The sequence below is a fragment of the Colias philodice genome, chromosome 18 (assembly GCF_061535455.1).
Source record: "Colias philodice isolate Cphi_HAF_F1 chromosome 18, ilColPhil1 Martin Lab GWU primary, whole genome shotgun sequence".
Taxonomy (NCBI): Eukaryota; Metazoa; Arthropoda; class Insecta; order Lepidoptera; family Pieridae; genus Colias; species Colias philodice.
In genome coordinates, this window is record NC_143103.1 from 4,255,366 (window position 1) to 4,276,633 (window position 21,268).

The following is a 21,268-nucleotide window of genomic DNA, read 5'->3' on the forward strand; positions in this document are numbered from 1 at the left end:
CTTTAAACGGCCAGATTTCGTTCAAACTTTGTAGATTTATTGAGGACCGATGACAATACACTAATTTGATAAAATATATATTTTGAGTATTACTATACTATATATATACTATTTTTGAGTTCGGTTTTCTATAAAAAGCGTGTTTTTTAGTTTTTTTAAACTATTATTTTTATTCAAAAATAGAATAATAAGAGGTAGCTAATAAAACTAGCGACATCTTTGTTTCGCTCAGGTTGACGCAGGTTTAAAAAATATAGCTTTTATTTCTGCATAAAGGTAACTTTCTAATGGCAAAGGAATTTTTAAAACAATCCGAGTAGTAAATTAGTTATTCAGTTCAATTTAATAATGCCTTAGTACTTAACTAACTAACTTAACAAACAGACAAATATTCTAATCTTTTCTTTTTATAATATGGTTGACCTAAAAGAAGTAGTTGATATAGAAATCAACTTTGCAACTGATGGTATTAAAATCAATGTTTCTTAATTAATTTTCTTAATATTTACATGTAGGGTAAAAGGAAAATAGGACGGGTGTGTCACCTACGCTTTCCAAATCATACCAAGGTTTAGCATTAAAATAATTTAATTATTTATAAGCAGATATCAATGAAACATCGCAATAATATTTTAAAATGTTTTTTTTATTAACACTTACATTTTTACAGCGCACCTAGCCAACAGAGTAATACTATAAAAAGAAACGGTGTAAAGAACTGTCGAACGCAAAACAATGTTAGTTCTACAGTGTACGTACGATAAACAAACAGCTTACAAAGATCCGATCATTACAATAATATCAATAATGTTTAACGACTATTGTCTGTGAAACGTACATCGTTCCAATCGAACGAGCACAGAAGATCACTCTAAGGAAACAAACATCATTTAAATCTATAAACATTTCATATAATTTAGATTTATTAGTTACTATAATGTTATATATTACTTCTGTAACCATTATTATATGTTATATGTATTCGTTACGAAAATTGAAATAAATCGTCCACTCGGTCCTTCTACCTCCGGCGGACGCTCGCCGTCGTCGCCCGTCTCCCCGCTCCCCGCGCGTCTCCCCGCTCCCCACCCGTCTCCCCGCTCCCCACTCCCACCTCCTCGCTCCCCTCGCCACTCCCCGCTACTCCCTACCCTACTCGCACATAGAACAGCCGAGTGCCGACTAAAACAAGATGACTCTATCATAACTGTATAATTTTAAAAATCTCTAATTACGCATCTCTACATTTTGTTATTATCTTTTAATTAATTTAAGAAATAAAATCTTACATAATTATCATGAGCAGCCTATTTTATAAACATGATGAAATTCTCTAATGATCCGATTAGTTTAGAAAAGAAAAGCGTCGTGTCGGGCGGCGTCGGGCGAGCCCGCGCCGCAAGCGATCGCGTCGTGTATGCGTCTTTATTTTAACTACTTTTACGATTGAAAATATGGCTTCAAAATTTCAACTACCTACCTAACAGTAAGCGGTAGTACACTAAAACTCAGGCACTCCACATCGACCTCTCACACACCACGCATCCGATCGAATCGTCAACTAAACTTTATTCACACGAAAAATTCAACTTAATCTAATTTCACTTAAAAATAATAATATAATGGCTTAATTGTAATTTTACAACAAATGCTTTCGTTGGCCGCCGAGCCCGGAGCGCGGCGGGCGTCTCGTTCCGCTCGTCGCCGACGACGATCGTTACTTATTGTACAGGTGAAAAACAATTCTATTAGTACATGTTACTTCAGTGACAGTGAACTAGTGCGGTGATATGCGGTACGCGTTTCGGTGTGAGACGCACTCGCCCTCCGCCCGCCGCGAGCGCCGCGGAGCAACGCTACAGAACACACGGCGACCACAACGCAGTGGAGCTCTGGAACATTCCCCGCGTCGCCCACGCGGCCGTCGCACGTGACACACATGAGATTCAACTTAATACCGACTTGAACCGAGCCAGTTCAGACTTAAACGGAACGTGTTACAATTTCACCACCGTACACCGTGCATATATACATAAATAGTTGGAAACGGAGTGAGGTCGCGACGCTCGGCGGACGCTTGGCGGCGCACACGCGGCAACAAGCGGTGAGAAGCGAACACGACAGCGACAACACATATACCGGAACGGCACCGCCTGTCAGTCTGGTAGAACACAAATGAAGGTAACGCGATAACTAACAGTAGCACGACGCGGTGTGGACGTGGTCGGTGTTTAGTAGTAAGTCTCTTGTTCCAGCCAGCCGCCGGGATTGCGGCGCAGGTAGAAGCGCCGGATCTCGTCGTAGATGAAGATCGACAGCATGAACGGGATGGCGGGCAACCACCACACGAACCTGAACACACGTTGCATGTTAATAACTTGTTCACTTACAGTACTAAAAAAATATACACTTACTTTAATAAAAAAGTAATATTCATTTCATTTACTAACTCATCTAATCTACTTTGGCATCTTTTGAAAAAATTTAACAACAAAGATCATTTTCAATACTCACTTGAGTGGGTACATCCTGAGACCCTTGTCCATACCGGGGGTGTATGACAGGAAAGCGGCGAGGGCGGTTTCGAATACGAGACCAAAGTTGAGAGCCCAGTTGCGCATGCCCTGGTGCACGATGGAGTTGCGGCGAGTCTTGCAAATGATCAGATCGGCCCACTGCACGACTACAATCGACACGAAGAAAGCGGTGTGGCAGGTGAACTCGAGGGCTTTGCGGTCACGGTAGGTCTGGAAGTATAAAGAAATATAAATACGTACAATTCCTCAAATTTTCAAAGTACAAAACTAAGAAGAAATTGACACATAAAAATATGGATACGTACCCATTCTTGTCCATAGGAATCAGTCAAGTCATTGATGGCTTTGGAATCCCAGTGCTTCCTGATACCGAACAGTTTCAAGGGCAGGAATCCGTTCTCAGCCATGATCACAAAGTATACGAAGAATCCAGCCGCCGCTTGGATCATTCCGATTTGGCCGTACGCCATGGAAATCAACCTAGTGGTGTTTAAAAAAACATTTTAAACCTTGCCATAACATCCATTTTGTATAAGCACGTGCAAATTAAATTAAGTCCAGGATTTGAGTGACAAGAAGTTAATAAATATGTAACCTTGGTTTATTTAGATGCTGGATACATTACTTTCCTGGACTCAAGTGAATCTATGCAATTCAAGTGAAAACTTTAAGATTGTTTGTTTTCACACAAATTATTTGGTAATACATGCATTATTTATCTATTGCAAGTCATCTGAGTTTTATAAGCACATCATTTCATATTGTGGGCATGGCTAATGCTATTGCAATCTATGTTGTCATACTGGAGAATATCTTTTTAAATGACACATTAATAGTTGCAGGGGAAAAATTCCTTAAAAAAAGGGAATTCAAATCAATTTGTTCAATTTTACTATAATTTTTATTGGGGCTGCAAGATAAAAATCGCACTACTATATAATGAATACCACTGTGATCCAATTGACTTAGTTAATTTGTAGTGTAATTTTTATGAGACACAAATATTTGTCACAATTCTTATACTTACACCGTTACTCCACACATGCACTAACACTTAATTTATGTTAGTAAAAGGGACAGAAGCGTAAGCAGAGATCTGTAAGAAGCTGTAAGACGTAAGCAAAGTCTGGTGTATGGTGTATGCCTATGCGCTTAGCCCAGTGATTGCAAAGCCTTGTGCTCTATATAGGAATAAATATATACATAATATATCCTATCATATATATTAAGTAATATATTTAAATAAATAATAATTTAAAAAGGTTACACTCCATGTTTCCTACGCCATTCTTTTAAAATAAAATTTTATCAATAATATTTCTAATTCTATTGTATCTACTCTATTAACACACACACATATTAAGTTTTCTAATATACGCCTAGACGTATATCCTCTATAGATCTAAATGTCATCTAACGTGCATTATTTTTTTTTTTGACATATCACTTGCTCTATGCCCTTTCTAATATTGAAATATGGAAGAGTGAAAATTGTAGAGAAAAAGGAGTCTAAAGTTGAACTAGGCTAAATTTCTAAAAGATCTATTTTATTTGAAACATTCTTAAAATTTGTTTTATTGAAATACTAAAAAGGTATGTAAAAATAGATAAAAGTATGTTCGTATTGAAAGGAAGGATAGTCTGACGTCTATATATGTAGTATTATCTATTTAGTCTATGGGCGTATGGTCAATTTTTATTGCCGTGTTGTGAGGGCCCTCCGTAATCACTCTTCCACATCCTCTTTTAATGGAACTGTTCAACCAAGAATAGCCACACTAGTAAAAATTTATTTATTTTTTCTGGTACCAATTTCGACATACATAGTGCAATTTTGCTATTCATCTTGAAAATGATAATGGAATGCATCGATTTTTAGGTGCGTTTGAATTTTGATCGTTCACACGGAGTGTTGCAAAATCCACATAATTATTTACTTCTCCACGTCTGCATGGAAATAGAAAATGTAAACAATTACGTGTTGTTTATGTTAGAATTTGCGAGTACCGAAGTGGATCGGATAGAAAATTGCACGTCGTATACGTTTCTAGTGGGCTAGTCATTGCGTCAACACCCATAATGATAACTAAAAGCGTCGCCACGGGCCACGCTAGGGTGGCGGTGCTGGCCAACCTTCTGTTGACGAGGTTGTCGCGGTAAGGGTCTCGCGGCTGCCGCTTCATGATATCGGACTCGGGCGCCTCGTACGCCAATGATATAGCAGGTACCTTAGTAAACACCAAGCAATCAGCACAATCCAACAATACACGCGACATATAGACGCGCTCTATTACCTACATTACAGTATATACCTTGTCCAACCAATGCCGCTCCAATATCTAATCAATATCTTCATATATACTAAATACGATATAGCTATAAATTGTACAATTGTCTAGTATAAATATCATAAATAGAAATATAGCGTGTAGATATCAAAACAGTAAGTTAGCTCGTTTACGCCGTAAGAGGAGGATACTACACTAAATAGGTGTGAGCCCTAATAAGTCGTAAAATGTTTAAGTGTGTTCTAATAAAATACTTTGAATCGGAATAAAAGCCTACCCATGATTAAGTAATGCGGTGATATGTATACAAATATATCGAATGATAGCGATACTTCGTGTTTCGGTGTGCATGGAGGGTATGAGGAAAAAAATAGATAAAAATAGAAATATCAATAAAAATGATTGAAGTAATAAATGTTTGTAAAATACATGCACGATAGTCAGGTGGCAAACACAGAAGGAAAACATCGAAAACTTACCTTCTACAAACACATATACCACATCAAAGTTAGTAAAATATCAAACCACATGAATAATGGAATAATGTGTTTTATACACGTTACACGTCACACGAAACACGTTATTCCATAAACACACAAGCTACTTAGAAAAAGAGGGGGAGGTTAGTAAGTACATGAAAATATAAAAGACAACGCAAGGCAGAAAACAGGAGCGGTGCGTCTGTCGCCTTCAATATCCACATACTATTCGTGTACCTACGGGACACCGTCCACAGACTGCAGGCAACAACCAAACCTTAATATTGAAGACTAACACGTGGTATAGCAAGCAAATAGCGGAAAGAATAATATTTTGAGCGAGCGTTGTTCGCTCGCGATGTTTTACCTCTCGTTAACGAGCTTATCAGTGAAAGGATTACGCGGCTGTCGCTTCATAATGTCAGATTCAGCCTCCTCGTAAGCCAGGGAAATGGCGGGCACCTACACAAACACTAGCTATGAGAGCGAACGCATCGCACGCGGACGACAAGCGTGGTGCAACATGTCACGTGGCACAACACCCAACATTCAGCGAGCGTGCGGGCACACGCCGCACAGCACGGCCCCGCACGGCGCCGCACGGCCCCGCACGGCCCCGCACGGCGCCGCACGGCCCCGCTCCGCCCCGCACGGCGACGCACAACCCCGCACGGGCGCCGGCGACGTGTGCTCGCAACGCTCGACTAACTTAAGACTAATACATAACAAAATATAACAAAACATATTATACAAAAACAATGACGTCTGCATCTTGACCGAAAGGTGGAACATAAAATTAAATGAACCATGAATGACGATGATGGTTGAGCCCTATCTCAGAAATCGATGACGTGGCTGGATGATGGTGAATATGATGGTAATGACTGTTGTAAATTCTGTGTGTGTTTTGATCCTTTCGCTCTAATACTATTCGGGTACATTGAAACTTACTTTCCCATTATATTATTGACTATTTTGTTAATTACACCGGTCAGTCAACACGATTGTAATAACACAACATTTTGGACATGTAGTATTCCCCCAAATTGATATTCCATCTTTCTTTATGGAGCGGGATGCATTTATTAGTTAGGAATTTACACTCAAAACTTATTAAAAACTATTCATTACATTTCTTTATACAGGAGTCTATCTAACTGTAACGGCCAATTTTAATTGAGACAGTAAATTTTATTGTTACAGTTACATAGACTTTAATTAGAAAAATACACGCACGGACGATATCGAGACAACACCGACGTTATTAGCTGAAAAAGTTGTTAAATGTTATTGGGCAACACACTGTAATATATTTTAAAGAGACCTCTCATTGACAAGTTTGTCGCAAAATGGATTCCTAGGTGGTCTTTTCATTATATCGGCTTCGGCTTCCTCGTACGCGAGCGCAATAGCTGGTACCTAATATCAGTCACATGTTATACTCTATTTAGGTAAAATATCCAATCTCTCCTCATTCTATTCATTCATTATCAATTTGTCGATTAAAACATAAGAATTACGTAATGGCAGAACATGTTTTTCAATTTTTCAGCATATTTGCTATAAGTCAATATTCTGATTGTATTAAAATTCTGCAATTACGTAAAGCACAAGTGCCATATCTTTGTTGCTTACACATTGTTACTGTATTTGCTTATAGGGCGAAAACGTTATTGTGGTTAAAGATACGGCTTTGTGCTTTGCACACATTGGAAAATAGATTCAATATGTAAGGGCATAGAGTCGAACTTACCATGTCAGTTCCGAGATCGATGCAAAGGATGGTAACAGTACCGAGGGGTAGGGGAATGTCGCAGAGGATAAAGGCAAGGAAGGGAGAGATTTCTGGAATGTTCGAGGTCAGAGTGTACGCGATGGACTTCTTGAGATTGTCGAAGATCAGACGACCTTCCTCCACACCGGTGACGATGGACGCGAAGTTATCATCCAGCAAGATCATGTCGGCAGCCTGGTGATTATTAAAAATGACGAAATTATACAAGTAATATTTTGAAATTTGCCATTTTTCATACAAGTGTTGTAAATTATTATTGAGCCGATTTCAGAAAGTAAGACAAAAATATTTTGAAATTTGCCATTTTTCGTACTAGTGCAGTAAATAATTTCTAAAGTCTCCACTTGCCTGTTTGGACACATCAGATCCAGCGATACCCATGGCAACACCGATATCAGCCTTCTTCAGAGCTGGCGAGTCGTTGACACCATCACCGGTCACAGCTACAATGGCGCCGAGACGCTGGCAACCCTCCACGATGATCAGCTTCTGTTGGGGCGATGTGCGGGCGAACACGATCTCCGTGTGATATCTGATTGGAACAAAATGTTATTAGTACAAAAAATAATGAGATGTACATAATACACTAGTTGAAATAATGTATATTTAGTACAAACAATAATAAGGCGTTCATAATATGCGAACTTTTACGATGATGAACATTATGTACTTTCAAAGTTCGTTAGAAGACTAATTGTTCTTGGCTCTTGGTTGAACAAGTGTTTTAAAGGAATTTTAGTACTTGTAATATTTCAGGATATATAAATCATGGTACACATTTCATGAACCTACTTAAGAATTTCATCCAGTTGGTCGGAGTTAAGATCCCTAAGTTCAGTTCCATGGACCACAGCAGCTTTAGCCTCCCTCGGGTTGACTTCAGATACCGGAATGTTGAGGCGGGCAGCAATGTCCTCTACCGTTTCGTTGCCTTCAGAGATGATGCCCACGGACTTGGCGATAGCCTTGGCAGTGATGGGGTGGTCACCAGTTACCATGATAACCTGTTGAAAATATAATTATTTGAAAATAGTTAATTTTTCAATGCTATTTACGTTATTGAAAATGTATTAGTAATTGTGATGGTAGCTGAAATATTAAAAAAAGTTTGAAAATAATAAATTGCTATGAATTGTCGAGTAACTGTAGTTATGCCAATTATTATATCTCACCTTGATACCAGCAGACCGGCATTTAGCGACAGCGTCGGGCACGGCAGCACGGGGAGGGTCAATCATACTCATGAGGCCGACAAAGCGAAGGTTGTCAATAGGGAAGTTGACGTCATCGGTGTTGAACTTGAAGCCAATTGGGTATTTGTCGGACGGCAGTTGCAAGTCGCAGAAACCGAGCACACGCTCGCCGAGACCACCGAGTTCCAAGTACGCATTGTTGAACGCTTCCTTCATTTCTTCATCCAAAACCTGAACAAAAAAAAAACAGATTATACAAATATACATATTAAAAGTTATCAATCTTTATTAATAACAATTGATATGAAGTCACTGTACCTTTTCCTTGCCACCAATGAAAATAGTGCTGCAACGTTCCAAGATTCTTTCGGGAGCTCCCTTCATTACAAGCAAGTGGCGAGGGTCGCTGGGGTCATCGCTCTCATGAATAGACACTTGATATTTGTTGGTAGAGTTGAAGGGGATTTCGCACACTTTCTTGTTCCTTTTCCTGATAGACAACACATCTCCGAGCGCGAGTTCCATACATTTGAGCAGAGCAGCTTCTGAGGCATCACCGGCGACTTCCTTCTTCAAGATTGGCACGCCATCCTGACCACCTTTGAATTCGGCACGGTTGCACAGAGTTGCGATTTTAGCGAGCGCCTTGAAACCGGGGCTAGTGCGGTCTGTGGGAAAAAAAGTAATTTTTTTTAATATTTATAGTTGCAAACTGTTTTAAGCGTATGTACAAATTTTACATACCATACTGAACTCCAGACTGATCTTCGGTGGTGTCAGCTTCAATAATCTGGTTGTCAAACCACATGTGAGCGACGGTCATTCTGTTCTGGGTTAAGGTGCCAGTCTTGTCAGAGCAAATAGTGGACGTAGATCCTAGGGTCTCGACAGCCTCCAAGTTCTTTACAAGGCAGTTCTTGGAAGCCATACGTTTGGCAGTGAGAGTCAGACATACAGTTACAGTGGCGAGCAGACCTTCAGGTACGTTAGCTACGATGATACCTGGAAGAGAAGAAAGTTAAAATTACAAATGCCTTTGATTTTAACAGCTATATACGTTGGTCTTTGAATGTCACAATTTGCCTTACCAATAAGGAAGATGACAGCGTCGAGCCAATGGTAACCGAGGATAAATGCAATGAGGAAGAACGTAACACCGAGGAATACGGCAACACCAGTAATCAAGTGGATGAAGTGATGGATTTCCTTTGCGATAGGTGTCTCTCCGGTGTCCAAACCAGACGCCAATCCAGCGATACGACCCATGACCTATAATATTATAAAGACTTAGATATATTTTGACATAAACATTTATGATAACATACAAGTGATAGATATACATACGGTATTATCACCACAGCAAATGACAACTCCCTTAGCAGTTCCTTCAACAGCGTTAGTAGAGAAGAAGGCCAAGTTCTTGGTTTCCAAAGGATTTTCGTTCGTAAATTCAGGTCCGCGGGATTGGGGCTCCGATTCACCAGTTAAACTCGAGTTGTCAACTTTGAAGCCGCGTGATTCGATGATACGAATATCAGCTGGGATCCGGTCGCCGAATTTGACCTATAAAAATATTATTTTTAGTATGTGATAAATCATTTCACACATTTATATCGTAGGTACTTCCAAGCTTTAAATTTACCTCAACAATGTCACCAAGTACAAGATCTTCAGCACGCAGCGTTAACTTCTCTCCTTCACGGATGACGGTCGCAAACTGAGGCACCATGTTTTTAAAGGATTCCATGATCTTTGATGACTTGCTTTCCTGATAGTATGAGAAGATACCCGTGACGATAACGACAGCCGCCAATACGATTCCGAGATACAAGTTGTCGTCTGAAGGTTCTTCTACCGTACTCGCCTTTAACAATTAAAAAGAGGTAAAATTACAAATGAAATTTGAACCAAAAGAAAAAATCCATTAAGTTTATGATCTTAAGATTTTATCATGAATCTGTTTATTACTGTATACTGACCTGGATTCCGTAGGCAATAAAGCATAGAATAGCACCAATCCACAGTAATAACGCGAAGCCACCAAATAGATTTTTACAAAACTTCACCCACTCGGGCGTCTGTTTTGGGGGTGTGAGTGCATTTGGACCATCTCGTTCAAGGTTTTCTTTCGCTTTTGCATGACTAAGGCCCTAAAAGACAACGAAAATAATAAATTAAGTATAAATCACATTTAATTCAACCAATACAGTTTCAATACTTCACACCACTTACATTTTCTGGGTGCGTCTGAAATCTTTGGTAGAGCTCTTCGGGCGTTACTTTGTGGAAGTCGATGTCCAATTCTTGTTTAAGATCATCTAAGTCTCCAGGTTTCCGTTTCTTCGCAGGGGGTTTTCGCCGTGTCTATGGGGGGTACAATAAAAAACAATGTAAATTTTATGACAATTCTATATCAATATCAAATAAATTAAGCAGATTATTTTTATTAAATAAAAAACAAATAAGCAAACAAAATGTTATCATTCCACATATCATACAGGGACGTGGGGTACCATTATCGCAAACAATTTGCACATGAGTTTTTCATTATATCCGAATATATGCAATGATAACATTCGCCAATGGTATGATGAATAACATGCTTATAAAATAAAGATCGACGATTGCTTGCATGCAGTTGGAGCGCGCGCCGATCGTTATTTAGATGCGTTGAAATGACATGGTAATGCAAATTAAAAACCTTGTAATGTCCATCAGCTGTTCTATTATCATCCTTAATGGGGCCGATGGTGGCGACACGGTACGAGTCGGTACGGCCATGCTGTAAACATAACTAGGGGCTAGACACAATCTACTAGGCGGCCCTAGGGCCATGCAATGGTACTAAGTGATATGATAGTGACATGACATCGTATGATTCTAGACAAATGAAATAATACAAAATAGAATCATGCGTTATCAAGTGACAAAAAATAACCGGCCATAGCTCACTTTAATTAATTATTTAACATAAATTATTATTCACGTGTAACAAATTTCAGAAATACCAGTTAGATTTTGCATACAAACAGAAACAATGAATTTGAGCAAAACAAATTTTCAAACGTGTAGCTAATTCGAGCAAACATGGTTGTAAGACTAATTTAAAAAAAAATAAATAAAATAACAATTTCATATTATGTACATGTATTTTAGCCACCAGTGTGGGTACAATGGAGTGGTCGCAAGTGTAACCTTGGCGAGTGCTCTGTAGTCCTGCTAGGGATCACTGGCTCAATGGCGCTCAATTGAAATGAACTAGTTACGTGTGCGAACCTGAGCGCTTCTGTAACCACGGTCACATCACGCACCTACATTCATGCACGAGTTAGCATTCACTTTATTTTACCTCATATTTAAGATTGAATTCAATAATACATTCGGTACATAAGCCGAACTATTTCAAAGCAAACGTTTTCAAACCCATTAGCTGCACCAAGCAAAAGTAACGAATCTACATTGGTGGTACAGTTTCTAAATGCGTCCTCGTCTCGTAAACAAGTCAGCCATCACCATCGATAATTGATAAACGTTTTCGTAGCGGCCCTCATTAAAATATGCTATGAATATCCATGACGGCGACTATTTCAGGTGAAACAATACAAGCGTTATAAACACATGCTCGTAGCTGAACATCGTTAAATACTCATTGTTAAGTAACTTTGTCGGTCAAAGCGGACGTACAATTAACCGCTACATATGTATGAAACTTGTATGAAAAAATAAAATGCTATGAGCCAAGTCTAGAATTAATTAAAACAAAATTTCATGTCAGGAAATCTAAAAGTCGAAATGATTTAATATTTATGTGGTATAAATGAAACAGAGCACGTTTTAGGAAGGCGTGAGCTCCGTTACATAAGCTTGGGCCAGCACGCGTGCGCATTAGGTCCAACCCCCGCTTCGACCCTCAACATAAATAGCTAAAAGACAAGGTTGCCACCCCCGGACCCTAGCGACCGCATTCTATAATCTCTGTAAAGGTTAAACCGGAATATTCGATGGAAAATCGAATCCGGTTCTGCTCGGCACAAAACCGATTTCTTTGCAATTTAAACTGGAGATGAATGCATTTAGATTTTAGAGCTTTGGAATAATGACATCTCTTAACAAAAGAACCCTGTTTAATACGACCTTGTCTGGATTTCTATGCGATAAATGGACAATAGTATTAAACGGCTATAGAACCGAATTTAGTATGATAAAGATAATTAGGTCTTATACTAGATACTTATTTAATTTTATATCGAATTACAGATCGAGTTCGCAAAAAATTGAAACAATAACAAAGAGTCATCGATGTAAGATTCACTGTCATGGTCACGATCCGCTTTACACCGAAATTTTGTGGTTACTATCGTAGTAGCTATCGAAACATGTGAATGAGACAATTATTTTTAACTAATGCCGCGTCGCGACCAGCTGCGTTTGACGTCTGATGATATGCTTCCAGTGCCAAAACACTATTAGAATGCGCTCACGTGTTTTTGTTGGTACACTTTGTCTGAGAATCTATTCCATTTATCTATAGTTTAATTGGCCCAGAGAACAAAAGAGTGGGAGGAAGTGGTGTTTAGTATATTTTAAATTTAAATGCATTTCCTTTTAATCAAGACCTAAACAATTGCAGCAAAATACTCATTAGATAAAAATAAAAACATATTTTTGTTAGGTAAAATATAAAATTTGGGTGTACTGAACTGTAACTGATAATAGGAGGTCACCTAAAGTGATATTTAGACGTAGGTACTTGAACTCTAATTAAAATGCAATATAAAATGATAAAGCATCAAGAACAAATAATTTTTTTTTATCAATCAATGCAAATAATTAACGAAAGTCTATTATAATTATTATTTATAACATAATGAATAAGAAGAGGAATTCCCATGTAAGCATAATATTGCATATTAATTGATAAAATATAAAAAAGTTAAGACAGTGTAGCGCTCAAGACAAACAATAGATCAATTGACCCAGATTTACTTAGAACTCTTACAACTTCGCCCTTCTCTCTATAAAAACCGAATCATGCGTGTTATAATAAAAGAAGACCCTTGGAATAAAGGTAAGAAGTATATGCTATATCCTCCTAATCTTAATTATCAGAAATATGATGGAAGTAATTTTTATTATTGATTTGAATGATTCCTATATCATCGCTTTCCAAGTTTCCCTACGTACTTCGGTTTATTCAATGTCCAGTAAAATTTTCAATATAATATGAGAGACAGTTCAATTATCCTGTACCATTTCGGTTACGTAAGTCCAGCCGTTGGAGAGAGAAGAATCAGATAATGATTTTTTCGGATAATAAAGGCCCAAGGACTTGGTCTAGCAACCTAATTGATGTGTGCGTGCTATCGTCATAAAGGATAAAGGAAATACTCCAATAGAGCGACGGCACTCTATGCGATTTAAATGACATAATGACAAGGCAATTTCCTAATAAACCTTCGGTGCTCTTACACTTACAATTCTCGGGCTCTAACCGCGGTCGCCTCCCGCGACTACCTGTTTAGTCACATCCTTCAGAACACCTTGGAAGAATTTATTCTAATAGACGATGATTTTAGACAGAAATATTGTATGTTCTAGAGAACCCATTGAAGCTACTCTAATAACTTTTTGAAATTTCTAATTATTTTGTGACAAAAAAGGTTTTGAATTGAAATTGAAATTATCTCAGAATCGCTTCCTTGAAAGTAAGGGTGTTGTCCATTTCATCCCGATCTCATAAATTATTAATGATTTTTCAAAATGTGATCAATGATAACTACAACTATTCTCTACCAGAAATTTGCGAATGTAGTAATTTATATGATTATAACTAGTAAAGCGGCATATGAGAAAACCACAAAGCAAAGTGTCTCCTGCCGCACAGATCAATACGAGCCGTTACGCAACCCGGCCGGCGCCGTCTTCAACCTTTTGCTCCATATAATATTTTCTCTAACAATTATAAATTTATTGCTATCAAAACCAAAAGATTTAGAATATACGAGGCTGATTCGGTATGATGTGCCCTTTAAAACAATTGAATTGCTTTATTCAAACTCCTAGTATGAATGCGTGCTCAAGCTAAGACTAGAATAAAAATGCTAAAGAGCTTTAGAATAAAACGAAACTGATGATTTGTAAATGCAGGAATATTCACGTAGCAGATTATATGACAAAATGTAAAGCTTAAAACTCGCTATTAATGCTATGCGTTCGTATGCAAGTGTAGAGACAAAAGAATTTAAACTACTATAGGCAAACCATTCCTGCAAGCATAGTTGCACTCACCTCGCCCATTTTCGCTAGTCTTTATTGGAAAAGGCGGTTAAAAAAGAGCAAGCCGCCTCCTCGTAACGCCTGTGTACTTCGATGGAGCGGAGTAGGATGTCCCTAGTTCTGCAAAAACGAAGACCTTTACGGTTCCCTCGTTCCAACGGAAAAACTTAAAAATGTGTGCGCTTTCACGTTGATTCGTCGCACGGCACTGGGGCTATGTCATCGTGATACGAAACTAAAACCCGGTATGAGAGGAGTGCAAACGGAAGGCGAAGGCACGGCTTTCGGCGGCCTGCTTCGGGCGGCGACTGGCGATGGGAGCAGTGCTTATTGAGCCGACGGCGCACTGACGTCACACTGCGTCACGACGCCAGCGCCGCCACTGCCAGCGACGCGCGCAGCTCTCTGCGCGGCGCCCTCTGTTGCCGCACCGCCCACCCCGCTCGTAACCTTCCACAACCGGCCGATGACAACCGCCACCGTTCGAATCCATTTCCTTTGCCTATCACCCCTTATCAAACTGTCAAATCTCACCAACTCCCTATTTAGAATGTCATTTCATCAATCAAATGGCTATCAATTACCGACAGTAATTATTACAAGTTACGTTGTGTGCCCTACATGTCCTACCCTTACGTATCTTCGTATTATGTAGTATGTATTTTATAACTACATAGATCTAAATCTATCCGGAATTTTTCCTATTGTATTACGTACCTACTTAATCATATTTCTTTCTTTGTCTTGAATGTTTAATAATCATTTAGGTATTCAATGGCAATGAAAGATAAGTTAAAAAGCTTAAATTTAAACGTCATTAAAAATACATTTCGCCTATACAGAGTAAAATATTTTTAGAGCGTTTTTACGGCGAGTGAATGTTTTACGCGGTATTTTTATTACACTTCAGTATTATGATAATGTAATAAACTGAAAACGTAAAGCGATTTGGTTATATTATTATTTCATAGGAATTCCTGAGGTATCTGAGGATAAAGGCATCCGTACTATAACTATAGGTATAACAATCGCAAACGCAGTACATAATCATTTTAATTTTCTTGTTTTTAAAATGTTAGCAAAATTCTTTTACGTAGATACATATCTACAAATTTATCCAATCCTATTCTTAGCTTTCATCTCGGAGATGGAAGGATATAAAAGAATACAGTAAAACAGAAAAGGGGACACGGTCCCTCATTGTTAGAGGGGTATATTTTGCATAACATTCTTTTCTTTTTGCAAGAAACAATTCATTTCAGAAATTTCACTGAGTAATAAATCATACCTATGAAAATATAATTCCTTCATCTGCAGCATGCAATAGAATTATAAAGGAAAAATCTTATAAAACTTATAAAAAATACCGTAGTGACCATGATTAGGTATTTTCAAATTTTTTGTAAAATCTTTTATTAGAAACGATAATATGTTCTATCAAGAAAATGTATCTTTCGACCTATATCATACATTGTCATAAAAGAAGTGTACCTAATTAGTGTACATAAATCGTAAGTTTCTGCAATACTAGGTGCGACACCTGTCTGATATTAATTTCCGGTACTTGATGTCGCCCGGCTTCTCGTAATTACTCGACAGCAAATATAGGACATGAATTTCAGGCCGTTAGTTCGTCCACTCGGTCACGTAATACAGCTTAAGGTTGTTTTTAACCGACTGCCCTGGAGCTTTAATCGTTAATGAGCGATCATAGGGCAAGATAAGTCTATACTTCTGGTGATCGAAATTCCATCAAAAATTTAAAAGGGCTCAAACGGACTCTACGTTTAAACGTAGTAAAGGAGTTGAATAATGGATTGGAATTGAATAAATGTAAAATTAATTTCCATATATATCTATGCAAGTGGACCGAATCAATAACGGAGCTATATTTCCCGAGTGCTATAAACTACGCATGCACCGCACGACCCGGGATTTTCCAAGCCGTAGGTCAGTTACGTCTTCTATGCGTCGCTTAACTTTTATCGACTTAATTTGCAAGCACTTGAGTTTAGCATAGCAAAGCATGCAATATGCATATTATAATTTTTAATTAAAACGTTGTTCAAAATGTTTGTAGCACTTTGTATGAAACATTTAAGTTACACTTTTAAAATTAATTACGCTCTCAAAAGTGTAATAATTTAAATATTTCAAAAATGACCTATTTATGTGAAATATTCTCATTTATAGCGTTAATTTCCAATGAAAGATATTACCTACACATTACTCGATTTAAGTAAATAGCTAATCGCTATAAATAGGTATTGCATTTAAGTATGCAAATTAGAAGGGCTAGTCGGGTTCTGAATAAAACAGTAGAAAATTATGGTACATGTTAAAGTAGACAGGGGCTCATCAAAGTACAATAATTCCTAGGCGCCTATGCATTATGTAAGCATTAGTAACATTCGGAGTAGGGCCATTCCTCCGGCACAGAGACCGGCTGATATGAAAATTCGTCGTCGGTTTGCGGGCGTGGGGATGGGAGGGGCCGTGGTTTGGGGCAGGAGGCGAAGGCTCTATTTGGGTCACCCCGGGCGTCATTCCGCGATCAATAGCGGAGCCGGCGCGCGCCGCTCCCCCCGCCTGCGCCGCGCCGACGAATATCCAACGTGTCTAGCGACTAGCTGCCCCACCGACGTTCAATTTTATATTATTTTAAGAGCTATTACCTACTTGTTATTTCTTACATGTCACCGAAGATAATGATATGTTGACTTTACTGAATATGAAATGTTTTTATGATATGTATAACATTAGGCTGGATTTTTTTTGTACCTACTTACTTGGAAAAATAATGGCATGTGGGATAAATTAAATAGGTATATTTAGAATAAAAATAACTAAATACATAAATTTATAAATATAACTAGACTTACACTGAAATTGTATTATTTCGCTTTAAAACGAAAAAAAAGTCCAAGTTCTTCCCAAATTTTAGGTCAGAGAAAGATTGACCGACTAGCTAGCACTCCAAAAATAAACTTTCATAAGCCACTTTATAAGAAAGATGGAGCTATAAATCAGCGGTCAGCTTATTCTCAAGTGTCTCACATTTATTACAAAGTGCCGAGAACGAATAATGAGCAAGCTATCGTCGATAAAGTAATGGGCAAGAACACTGTAGCATTTGAGATTGGTACCCCAATTTAGCAAAGGGTACAAACTTAAAATATTATGAATATTCTGCTTATTTTGTGCACGGTAAAACAGGTAGTAGGTCACTGCGATTTATTCAAACGCCCATTTGCATTATATGTATAACTGAAGTTTGAATAACTTTTTACATCAAGCAACAATTGATGAAAAACTTGTAGTACGAATAAAGCTAGTTAAATATTCGCATAATTTGTGTTCCTTTGAATTGTAAAGTTCTCATTTTTTACTCGGGGGTCAACCCCGACCGCTGAGACATAAAAAATAATGCTTTTCACAATTTTAGGATGTTAAAATTATTTATCATAATGAAAATGAGAAAATAGTGATTTTCGTTTCTCTCACACAAAAAATTCATGCGCAGACGATTTTTGTTGCATTTGTTTCTTTCAAAACACGAATACATGCTACAGTAATGCGAAAAATTAACACACATATGCAGAGACCATCACAAACACGCATTATTACGTGAAGACAAAAGCATTCCTTATAGATAAAACCAAGAGAGATAATAAGCTGGCATCGGCAACCACGCCCTATCAGGAAGGCTGTTGTGTAAGTAGTAGCTTATTTACAGTGGATCATCGTATTTAGTTACCAGTGAAAGAGCTGGAGATACACATATTTACACAAAGACATAAGCTGTCATCGTCTTATTTTATTTCTTAACATATAAACTCATTACTCATAGAATACATAAGAGCCTTTTGATCCCTTATAAGCAGTGGGTTAGAAGGTTAAAGCGAACGAACTTTTTATAATGAATATTCAAATACGTAATGTGTAAATTCCCAAAAGCAAACCCAACCTAAACCATAACCCTAGACCATAACACTCGTTTCAAAAATAACTGAATACTATGTCGAAATAGAAGGTAAATGGCGAGTAGTGACGTAAGCAACCGACTAGACTTGATGCCAAAACGTGGCCATAAAATTCCTAAATCTGTATCGAAAATTCAGCATTATTTAAAGTATGTAAATTTCATACCACATTGCTTACTATAAACATGTACTAAGCTCCAACGTCATATTTAACATTCGCAACGTGTTCTATAAACATAAGAGGATTACTGAGATTACGGTAAATCATACAAAATTTTCTTGTAGTAGGAATATTGTGTTTAGTTCGAAGCTTTTATTTTGTAATGATTCGTTATAAACATATAAGTATTATACTGATGTGAGATTGCATCTACTGCATACAGATTAGGTTCGTCTCAATCTCAGTCAGGCCTACGCCGCTCCGAACCGCTTCAAAGAGGTTACGAGTGTAGCACCAAGGTAGCACCGCAGAATCCGCTACGTCAGTCTGAGTTTGTATATCAATATTGGATTATTTCAAGATCGTGCGCCGAGTGCGTGTGCGGGAGAGAAAATGTAATAATGTGATGATTCAATATACAATAGACATCATGTATGGCGATAGATACTGATAAATTTGATTTATCTATACAGCAGCGTAAATTTCTTATTTTATGATAGTATTGTTTCATAAGGTGTAGAATATAGGTTAGGTAATGTTAGTTGAAAAGTTTGCTTACTATAGAAACGTGTGAATTCTTGTGCTTAGGTAATTATTTAATACTAGCGGTCCGCCCCGGCTTCGCCCGTGGTACATATTTCGCAATAAAAAGTAGCCTATGTTCTTTCTAAGGGTCTAAAGATTGTCTGTGCCAAATTTCATCAAAATCGGACCAGTAGTTTATGAGCCTATTAATTACAATCAAACAAACAAACAAACAAAGTTTCCCTCTTTATAATATTATTAGTGTAGACTAGCGGTCCGCCCCGGCTTCGCCCGTGGTACATATTTCGTAATAAAAGGTAGCCTATGTCCTTTCTCGGGTATCAAAATATCTCCCTACCAAATTTCATGCAAATTGGTTCAGTAGTTTAGGCGTGATTGAGTAACAGACAGACAGACAGAGTTACTTTCGCATTTATAATATTAAGTATGGATTTAAAAAAAAGGATACATATCAACATATCTACCATACTATTGGACGACTGTACTTAACCTATACATTAATCGAAACATTTTTAATACAAAAACAGCCCAACAATTAGTAGCACTAATTGTTGCGCTGTTTGAAGATACTTTTAGTAGTGCAGTCGTAAATTCTTCACAGAAATTACCATGTCTGCTCAGTATATAGATATATGTATATACGCTTACACGTGTATCTATCGGGAAAGCATTTCGGTCAATGAAATAATATTATAAGTTGAAAGCTAGAGACTAGAGTGTATAAACAGTGCACGTCACGGCCGTTGCTACGCCGATTTTGTTGATTCACTCGCATTTCATGTACCGACGAAGGCGAAGATGAGGAAGTTTATTAGTATGTAACAGCAAATAAGATTTATAGTTCAAAGAAATTAGGTATATAAAAATTGCACACGTCTCTAGGATGAAATTTGTGTATCGCATCAAATCAATTTTTTGAATAATATTTATGAGAAGTTATATCTACAGAGCCGTCTTAAAATTATTATTTTTTTCGTATAAATTCATTGATTTGTTACTCATATTAGCCGACGAACAAACATTCTTCATACCATAACTTTATCGCTACTTTTAATGTGTAATCAGGTCACTGCCGAATATAATGTTTTATTTTAACGCTACTTTCAGTAATTACTTGCATTTAGTTTTACAATTATTAATGACTGCAGATAAAATAACAATAAAATTTTATCGTGGCAATTGGCATAAACATGAGATATGTGGTATTGTCTCAAAATGTAGGTATGTATGTATTGTACCTATTCTCATACATTTGCATGCATTGTACTTTTTAATTCATTATTGTGTTCATATGTATTACAATGAACATTTAAATAGCGTCACATACAATAAAATGTTTGAGCTGAATACAGTTACAACTAATATAAAGCCTCGAAACGAACACTCCGGTGTCATTTGATACTTGCGGTTGAGTGCCATATATATTACAAGTATACAATGAAGTATTGCAAGCTGATTAGCTACATCGGTGATAAGTCTCCTGAACGAAACCTCAATACGTCAGTAATTAATGATCCGGATAGAACAAAGCATAAATGATACATAATGCATACCCTGTAGTGCTTTAGTTATACTGCAGACTTTGACTAAGCAATAGAGCGCAGTCGCAAAATGCGTTTTCAACTGGGGTAAAGTTGAATGCTCTTCTTGGCAATTGATTAAAGCACTGTAAGACTGAGCTGAGAATGCAATGCCAAGTCACGTGCAATATCTACAGAATTTGTTATATTTTTTTCCAAACCAGGGCATAATTCTATTATAACGTTGCCAAGAAATCCTGCTAAGATTTTGCTCAATGTTAAAGGTGGTTCATTTTAAGATTTGTATTTCACATTAATGCAATAAAAATATCAAACTAAATTCTGAGCCAAGTCATCCATAATACGTTGTTTAGTAGATAGGATCTTTATAGTAGTATAACGATTCGATAGTTATATTTTAGAATATAATATTATTGAGAACACATGAATTTGGCACATGACCGGGATTTGCCTAAGTGATGTCGGGGGAA

At 37.6% G+C, this 21,268-nt stretch overlaps 1 protein-coding gene across 10 annotated transcripts in view; it reads right to left on the reverse strand.

Moving 5' to 3' along the window:
* Positions 1 to 1,122: 1,122 nt before the first annotated feature.
* The window catches only part of Atpalpha (sodium/potassium-transporting ATPase subunit alpha), a 32,452-nt gene continuing 12,306 nt past the window's right edge, over positions 1,123 to 21,268 (reverse strand). The window contains exons 2-18 of one of the 10 annotated variants that reach the window (XM_089706346.1): positions 14,581 to 14,688; positions 10,994 to 11,074; positions 10,525 to 10,656; positions 10,272 to 10,442; positions 9,935 to 10,156; positions 9,637 to 9,855; positions 9,381 to 9,561; positions 9,037 to 9,294; positions 8,611 to 8,960; positions 8,272 to 8,523; positions 7,892 to 8,103; positions 7,448 to 7,631; positions 7,058 to 7,273; positions 5,672 to 5,766; positions 2,843 to 3,017; positions 2,515 to 2,747; positions 1,123 to 2,352 (exon numbers count right to left, since the gene is read on the reverse strand). In XM_089706346.1, coding sequence (XP_089562472.1) covers positions 2,232 to 2,352; positions 2,515 to 2,747; positions 2,843 to 3,017; positions 5,672 to 5,766; positions 7,058 to 7,273; positions 7,448 to 7,631; positions 7,892 to 8,103; positions 8,272 to 8,523; positions 8,611 to 8,960; positions 9,037 to 9,294; positions 9,381 to 9,561; positions 9,637 to 9,855; positions 9,935 to 10,156; positions 10,272 to 10,442; positions 10,525 to 10,656; positions 10,994 to 11,074; positions 14,581 to 14,589 — 3,111 coding nt within the window. In that variant the 5' untranslated portion in view covers positions 14,590 to 14,688 and the 3' untranslated portion in view covers positions 1,123 to 2,231. Of the gene's footprint in view, positions 2,353 to 2,514; positions 2,748 to 2,842; positions 3,018 to 4,670; positions 4,766 to 5,671; positions 5,767 to 6,628; positions 6,724 to 7,057; positions 7,274 to 7,447; positions 7,632 to 7,891; positions 8,104 to 8,271; positions 8,524 to 8,610; positions 8,961 to 9,036; positions 9,295 to 9,380; positions 9,562 to 9,636; positions 9,856 to 9,934; positions 10,157 to 10,271; positions 10,443 to 10,524; positions 10,657 to 10,993; positions 11,075 to 14,580; positions 14,887 to 21,268 lie in introns of those variants that run through there. The other 9 variants (XM_089706347.1, XM_089706345.1, XM_089706344.1 and 6 more) reach the window with 9 other exon arrangements.